Source organism: Rutidosis leptorrhynchoides, chromosome 9 (assembly GCF_046630445.1).
Source record: "Rutidosis leptorrhynchoides isolate AG116_Rl617_1_P2 chromosome 9, CSIRO_AGI_Rlap_v1, whole genome shotgun sequence".
Taxonomy (NCBI): Eukaryota; Viridiplantae; Streptophyta; class Magnoliopsida; order Asterales; family Asteraceae; genus Rutidosis; species Rutidosis leptorrhynchoides.
This window is the reverse complement of record NC_092341.1, coordinates 34,818,333-34,826,912: the sequence shown is the minus strand read 5'-3', so window position 1 is coordinate 34,826,912 and position 8,580 is coordinate 34,818,333. Positions and strand designations below refer to the sequence as shown.

The 8,580-nt window shown below is 30.6% G+C and overlaps 1 protein-coding gene across 1 annotated transcript; it reads left to right on the top strand.

The window, feature by feature from the left end:
• The first annotated feature begins 3,086 nt into the window (after window positions 1–3,086).
• Window positions 3,087–6,450, top strand: LOC139865901 (uncharacterized). The gene is made up of 2 exons (XM_071853999.1): window positions 3,087–3,185; window positions 5,908–6,450. The coding sequence occupies exons 1-2, from the start codon at window positions 3,115–3,117 to the stop codon at window positions 6,416–6,418; spliced, it is 582 nt and encodes a 193-aa protein (XP_071710100.1). The 5' UTR covers window positions 3,087–3,114; the 3' UTR covers window positions 6,419–6,450.
• Window positions 6,451–8,580: the final 2,130 nt, after the last annotated feature.

Here is an 8,580-nt window from a genome sequence, read left to right as displayed (position 1 = left end):
TTGACCAACTAACATGTTCTTATGAACATCTAAATCACCAACACTCTTACAATCTAGTGATTAACACCCAAACCCATGACAAATCTAGCCAATTTCATCATTAAACCCTAACCCCACAATAATTTGGTCTACTCACACTAACCATACCCAAAACCCCTAAATATCACAATAAATGGGGTTTATAACTCTAACAAGCACAAACCCTAAACACAAACAAGAATCAAACTTTACAAATCGGATTAGGGTTTACCTCAAGTACCAAAACGAGCTCTAGTAGCTAGAAACACCAAGAACCACTCCAATTTGGGCAAGAATCACCATCTTCATCACCATTTGAAGCTTCCTCTCCCTAGAACTCTCTTTTCTCTCTCTAAGATGTTTGGTGGGAGAGAAATGAGTGTGGAATGAGCTCATGATAAGGTTGGATCAGTTTTGTGGCCAAAAATCCGACTCCAAAGTGAAAGGACCAAAACACCCTCCAAAATCCCCTTAAAAACGAGTTCAATTCAAGACATCAGGTCTGCCACATTGTCGCGATTCGCGACATCTGGTCGCGTTTCGCGATACACCTGACCAAATCGCGACGAATTGACCAGGACCAGGTTTTTTAAGGTTGTCGCGTTTTGACCATGTTTGTCGCGTTCCGCGACGTACCAGGACGCGACACATGTGCTCCAAACGCGATACCTGCAGCTCTTCAACTGAATTTCAGTTTTCAGCTTCAATTTAAAAGTTCACGGACTGAGGTTGACAGATTCTGATTCTGATGTAAATTCTGAAAATGCATAAGTGTTATGTTGACTTTCAGTGACACTTTCTGATGCACACTTTTACTGACACTTTCTGATGCACACTTCTGATGTATAAAATTCAGGGTGTTACAAAAAATTAGGTAAAAAAGGTGTTTTTTCACTAGCTTTGAACACTAATTAATATATGATAAATTTATATATATATATTAATAATTATTTAGTACGTTTTGTAGTCCTTGGCGAGGGCTTTATAACGACCTAAAGTGTGTCCAAAATGGATTAGAGGTGAATGAGATATCGAATCTCAAAGTTGATAGTTTGGTGAAAAATTAACTTGAAGAATAAGTTAAGTGTTTTTGTCCCACATCGGTTGTGGGAGGAAACCCAATGATATAGTCTTCACTATAAATAAAGGTCTTAGAATTGTAGAAATACACACCAAAAACTAGAAAGCACAAACACAATTATCTTTTCCTCTCAGCCGCAACAAGGTCTCCCCGTTTCGGTTTCCTTTCAGGCAAGTGTTCAAGTCCGGCAGGTACACCGCCTGAGAACAGACGTCGAATCTGTTTAAGGAAATTGTGTCAAACACAAGCCCGGTTCATCCTATCATCGGTTATTCGGTTAGATCATTCTAATTTTTTGTTCTTATTTTGATTATGTATTATAGATGTTTATAATCTGATTATTTTATTTGAGTAATTTGTTAGAGTTTTAATTACTCGTTTTAGTTTCGTATTATATTTTACCTTGAAAGATCACACTGTATAAACACAGCAATCGATTAGAATGGGACTTCCAGTTCTGTTAAAGAATTGAAAAGCAAGTGGCCAGTGGTGAACAAAAAGTAAAAAAAAAAAAAAAAAAAAAAAATTTCATGAATCTGAGTTCAGAATAAAATAAAATAAGAGGTGTACTTGTGGTGGTGGGTGTAAACAAAAAGAAAGTTTAAGTTTATTATTTATTTATTTAATTATTATTATTATTATTATTATTATTATTATTATTATTATTATTATTATTATTATTATTATTATTATTATTATTATTTTGAAATGCTAGGAAAATATATTGACATACCAAAATTACAACATATCCAATGGGCGACCAAAAGCTCAACTAACACGAAAGAATTACACAAAACAATTACAACACGAGCTAACTATACATACATATGTGAGTTTGCGAGTTGGCAGACACACATAAGAATTACAAACTCGAGTTAAATGATGTTGATATAGGTGTTATGACTACTGAACCATGTAAGTCAATCGATCGACGTCTACCCTTTATGTCTATTAGAAATTCACTCGAATAATTTGATTTGAATTTTATTAAGAGTAACCGGGTCATTCCATACTTTACCGCGAAAGACCAAGTTGTTTTGGTTTGTCCATATGAAGTATTCACAAACTCACTCGACCGCTTGCCAAACTTTTTTCCCGAGCTGTGTCGTGGAGACCGAGATGTTTCCTCTTAAGATTTCGTTGAGACTTAAGTTGGTAAAGTTCCGAGACCCCACCATGAAAAAACCCGATTCCAAATATCCATCGCATACATACAAAATATTAAGGAATGCTCCACCAATTCTATATCGTCATCACATAGGGGACAGCGGACAGTATGTAGGTCGATGCCCCTTTTGTTAAGTTTGATCTGAACCAACAAGTGTTTTTTTAGAACTCGCCAAACGACCAAGATCTCCAATTGTTTTTTGGAGCCAACACCTTCTACATATTTATTTATCTATTTATTTATTAGTCGCTAATACTATAAAATTAAATGTGAACTAAATTTAAATATTTTAGTTATCCGGGTTTGGAGCCTCGTCATTACACCACACCCAAACAACATATCTAATTTCGTTTTCTGTAATGTTAGAATCCAAGCTACTCCTATCCTCCTCCGAAAGGCAATATTCAGGCTATAATAACATAATTAATCGAACATTGAACTTGACGAACCTTAACTATTAGTACAAAACAATTGACCGCGTTTGTTTACTTTTTAATAAAATGGTTGAGTAGTGAACGCTGAACCATTCAACATTGATTGAGTCCATTTGTCTCATTAAAACAACATATTCACTCTTTGATAAAGAAAATTAAATGTGACAGCTGATTTTGATAAGTGACCGCTTAACTTTATAGTTTTCAAATCTCAAAATATATTATTTTATTAGATTAGATTATAACAAACATTTCTTAGTCAACTCGCGAAAAGTCATGACCACCTACGTTTGGAAAATGCCTTTTTTTTCATTTGTTAATTAACATTAGTTTTTAAGTTCCCTTTCTATTGAATTCTTTATCGATTATAAAGCCAGCAATCGACACACATTAACTTCACACAAATTGATTATATGGCGTTTTTGACCATCAGATCAACAACATTCTTTCTGTTGCTAATGCTCCTCGTTTCTCCTTCATATGGGTAGGTAACTTCTATTCACTACTCTTTTTTAGTCTTACACTCTTAACAGTTAATACGTCCAAGTTTATCATTTGATCATTTGATTGTTCTAATATGAAAAAGTATGTAATTGAATAGGGTTCCAGATTAATTCGTATAGTACTCTGTATTTTGTAAATTGAAAAAGATACTAAATTGTATTTGTATAAAACAGATACTAATTTACAGATAGATTGTGGTTAGAGTTCTAAGTCTTGTTATGAATAACTTGTATATATTTCATGGACTAATTCTATAATATGTAAGTGTTAGAATTATTGAAAATTTAGATTAATTAGATAGTGATGAATGAATAAATTTAAATGTTATAGTGAAGGGGATGTTAATAAAATTGAGAGTACGTGACTTGTTGATTTAGAAAGAAAATAGTTTTTTTTTTTTTTAATTGAACTTGTTGTGTACTAGTACATATCAATTAGCAAGGCATCATGGCTATTTATACACTCCAATATATCGGTTATGAAGCTTCTAGCTTCTTATAGATAGCTAATGATTCTAGTCACTTCTAGTAATTACATCATAAATATCTATTATTAGTTATCTAATGCCACTAATTATTTCTAGAATAAACTAAAAATACATTAACTTTTAACAGTAAGTTTATCTTAATAAAGGTAGATTTTGGTTAAACAGTTACGTACCATATATACAATGGCTTGTAACTTGGATCGAACTTTTGACAACCAAGTTTATATGCCACTAAGATTGACCATACAGAAAATATATTACTCTATAAATTTGTTCATCTCAGACTTAAACTTTAAACAGTTATGTACTTAACGACAACTAACTAGTAAAGAGTTACTTCTGTATCATCCATTTGTTGTCCAAACAAAAGAATAAAAAAAAATTAAAAGCAATAATGAAGAACACAAAATAAGATTATCTAGATTGTAATATGTACTGATCAACTAAAGTACAACATATATAACTGGAATGGTAATTGATTATCTAGATTGTAATATATTAAATTACTCTTTTAAAGATTATTACCTACAAATTTCCATCTCGAAGCGGTAAAGGGGTTCATATTGATAAGACCGAAAGAATAACGTCACGTCCAGATAAAAGGGATGGTAAAGGCCCTTCTTAGTTGTATTCGTTTTTTTTTTTTTCCTTTGATCTATTGCGTTATTAGTTTGTTGAGGTTCACTTATCGAGTTGTGTTTTAGGGTATTCACGTCGTTTGTCTGTCTGGCTGTGGTTGTTTTTTTTTTTTAGTTTGGTTGTGCTTGCTCGTTGTATAACCGTTGTCGTTTTGGCTCGGTTTGAGTTAGTTAGATCTTAGGTCTTTCGAGATTGTTTACTTTTTTCGAGCCTTAACGGTCATCGAAATGTTGTATCAGTTTATAGAATCCTTCATTTATTGATGAAGGTATTCTAATTTTAATAGTGATCGTTATTTTGACCCAACAAAAAAAAAAAAAAAAAAAAAAAAAAAAAAAAAAAGTACAACATGTATGTAGGATCTCAAGTTATGAGATTGAGGTTTAACATGCAGCATAACAGATTTAATTAATATCACCCTGAGAGCCCCTTCTTTTTAGTTATCATGGAATCTGAAGGTTGCAGTCACTTATCACTTATCTTTTTTTATTATAGGCATTTTCATTTTTTTTGACAGGAATTATCAAATGAAAGACTTGTATACTAGAAAAAAATGAAAATAAAAATCGTTACTCCGATGATCGATCAATTGCTTCAATTTTTATGTCTCACATCATTTTAATTAATTTATGGTGACATAAAATTTAAATTCCATGACAACTTATTAAATCAAGCATTAATAATAATAAGTATATTATTTTCGTTATCTATTCACATTACCATTGATTGATATTAGTTTTTATTATAAAGTAGCAATCAAGCAAAAACAATGAAATGATAATGTTGGGAATGTTCATTATAATCCCATTGCCATTCCATTTCCAATCCTATTCCCATTCCTCCTTTTCAACTAAGCGCACCCTTAGTTAAATGAAGTCATGCTCATATTTACTTCCGTCCCATAATAGGTGTTTGATTTTCACTTTGAAGTCATACTTTTCAACTTTGATTATATATATTTTTATTTGTGTTACATGATATTTGATGAAAATTATATAAATAAATTGAACTTTTAAAGTATTTTCATTGTTATAATTTTCATCAAGTGATACAAACAAAAAATTTAAACTTAAAAAGAAAATAATCACAAAAGCTAAAATAAAATATATATTATGGGACAAAGAAAATATACATACAACTAATTAAAACACATTTTCATTTGGGTAATTAGAGACATCATCTTTACATTGAAATTACTGTCCTTAGATCGAATTCTTTTTATAACTTCCGTTTCCTCTTTTCTTGGAATTTGTTATATGGTACTCTCTACGTCGTCTACTATTGATTTTTTAAACTCTTTATTTGTCATTTATTTATGTTATTTTGATAACATTTATATGAATAAATTGAACTTTAAATGTGTATCTATTAGTATAGTTTTCATCATATCAATATTATATAACACAAATAAAATTATGTATATAAAAAATTGACAAAGAAAATTTTTAAAAAGTTAATAATGGACAGTTATAGTGAAACCGAGTGAGTACGTGCATTACTATCTTTTTTTTTTTTTTATTATTTCATTTATGAAAGTATCTCAAAAGTTTGAATGTTTGTGCATGTATGCATGCAGCTTGAATATTTTTAGGTTTCTTACTAAAATTTTCCATCATGGTCCAAAGAAGGTTAAAGCACCTGGTGATCTACATGTAACCCCCCTTTATGATCGTACACCTGCTAATCAAGTATTCCCAAGCCTTAATCCCGAAGCTAATCAATTTGACACTCCAGTTTATTTACCGAAAAATATTGGCCTCCAAGAAGCATTAATGAAACAGGGAGAGAAATTAGCAGGAAAATATTTTGGACCAAATGGTAGAAAAGGTTTTCGTGTGGTACGAATAGCCAACAAATGGTATATTAAAATCGCGAATAAATGCAACAAATTACAACATCGTTTAAATCCAAATTGCACTCAAGAATATAGCTTGTCGCCGGATTCTGTTGCTATTTGCATCATCCAAAATGTAAATGGCACGTTTGATGACTCGGATCAAACAACATGCACCACCGGTTCCAGTTATCCACTAGGTGCTACTTGTGAGATTGATGAAACTGTTAATCCTGATTGTACCCCTAAATAAATTAATTAATTATCTACTCCATATTTATTATCCACGAGTGTTTGTATTTCTTTTGTATCAAAGTTATTTGTGTGATATTATTATATCTATATCTATATCTATATCCACTACTACGGTATGGTTTTTAACTTAACTAAAGTGTAATCTGTAACAAATATAAACTTTAGTAAAAGGTCCGGTTTAGTTTGGTTTGATTTGGTTTTCATGATTTACGGTTTAATTTTGAGGAAATTGGTAATTAAGTTTTTTTTTTATGTTTTATGCTCTTTTTTTTCGAAAGGCAATAATTATATTATTAAAATTATAAAACTAGCAAGATGCTAGGGATTACATAACTCGAATACATAACACGACCTCCATAACACGACCTCCGACTATCATTCTACAATGTAACACGAGACGACTAAAACAATACACGATTAATTGGCAACCTACACCATCACGATTCTAAAACTCACGACTTCAATACACTCGAAACACACGACTAAAACAATACACTCGAATCAACAACCGATAACCATGATCCACAAACGAAACCAATCGACAATCACAAATCGGAAACCACGAATCAACAATCACGACTTCAAGTCTTCTCGGCAACCACCACGATCAACCACCGATGACCACGATCCAGAAATGAAACCAATCGACAATCACATATTGGCAACCACGAATCAAATCCAGAAATTATGTTTTATGCTCTACACACAAAGAAAATGTGTTTGTTCTTTTGTTCCGAAACCAAATGGCGAGAGGTAAGTGATTGGAAAGTTTGTTTGAAGAATATTGAGATAAAGTATATATACGGTATATAAAGACCACAATTGGTGGTGATGGTGGTGATCGTTGTGATTAGAAAGATTTGTAGTGGCGATGGAGTAATTGATTGTGAGGTGTAGGTTTATTATTTTTATCTTTATTTTCTTTTTCGTTGAATCTATAGTTTATATTAAAATCCTATAATGATAATGTTTAATTCCTTTGTTAAGAAAAAATCAAAAATAAAATGAAAAAAATCTAGGTTACTTAGATGATTTCATTAATCTTAAATATTTTATTACTAAAAAAATTGAACTTTTAGTAACTAATTATTTTTCTTTGTTAAGAAAAAATCAAAAATAAAATGAAAAAAAATCTAGGTTACTTAGATGATGTCATTAATCTTAAGTATTTTATTATTAAAAAAATTGTACTTATAGTAACTAATTATTTAATAACTTAAATAATGATGTCATTATTATTTTATATATTAATTACTTAATTAAAAATTAGAAAAAAACAACATAAAAACAAATAATATTTTTAAAACATGATTTTTCTGTTAAATTATTTTGGTCAATATTAAGATTATGTTTTTACTCTAATTCATCTTTAATTCTTTTCTAATTAAAGATATGTAATATATTATACGGAGTGTATATATATTAGATATAAATAAATAAACTCTTAAGATTTTCTTGGTGTGTGAGAATAAAAGATGAGCAGAAACTAAAGGTCAAGTTTTAGCATTTTTTTTTTGGTTCGATAAAAATAAGATATACTAAGTATTTGTTTTTGTAAAAAAAAAAAAAAGGTACTGTAGTAAGTTTTACTTCGATTTTCAAAGTTACAAACAATATTGGATATTGTTTTCGAGTTATATACGGACTAGCATCCGATTGGTGTTGTAATTCATTTATTCTGACCAAGTTAAGTAAAACAATATGTTTGTAAAAACAACGACAAGTATCTTAGTTGGAATTCGTGGTTCCACGGGTCATTAAACTAAATGATTTTAACATTTACATTACATTGAACAGTTTTGTTTAAACAAACCCGTAATATCACGTGTCATTTCACTAGTTATATATTATATTATTATATTATTTGTTTTCGTTGGAGTGTGCCTCAAAAGTTTGAGTGTCGATCAAGTAATACCAAGTCAATTTGTATCAGGATAGGACTCCTAGTCCTATTAACAATATATATAACAGCCTGGGAATGAATAGTACCCCGCTATAGCACTTTTTTTTTTTTTTACAAAACTTTATTTTTTCGATTCAAATTTTCCGGCCCAACGAAGTGGCCAACTGGCCACTTTCTAGTTTAAATTACAAGAGGATTAATACTTTCCTTATTTAAAATAATTCCTACCTACACTACTACATTAGAACTACCATCTA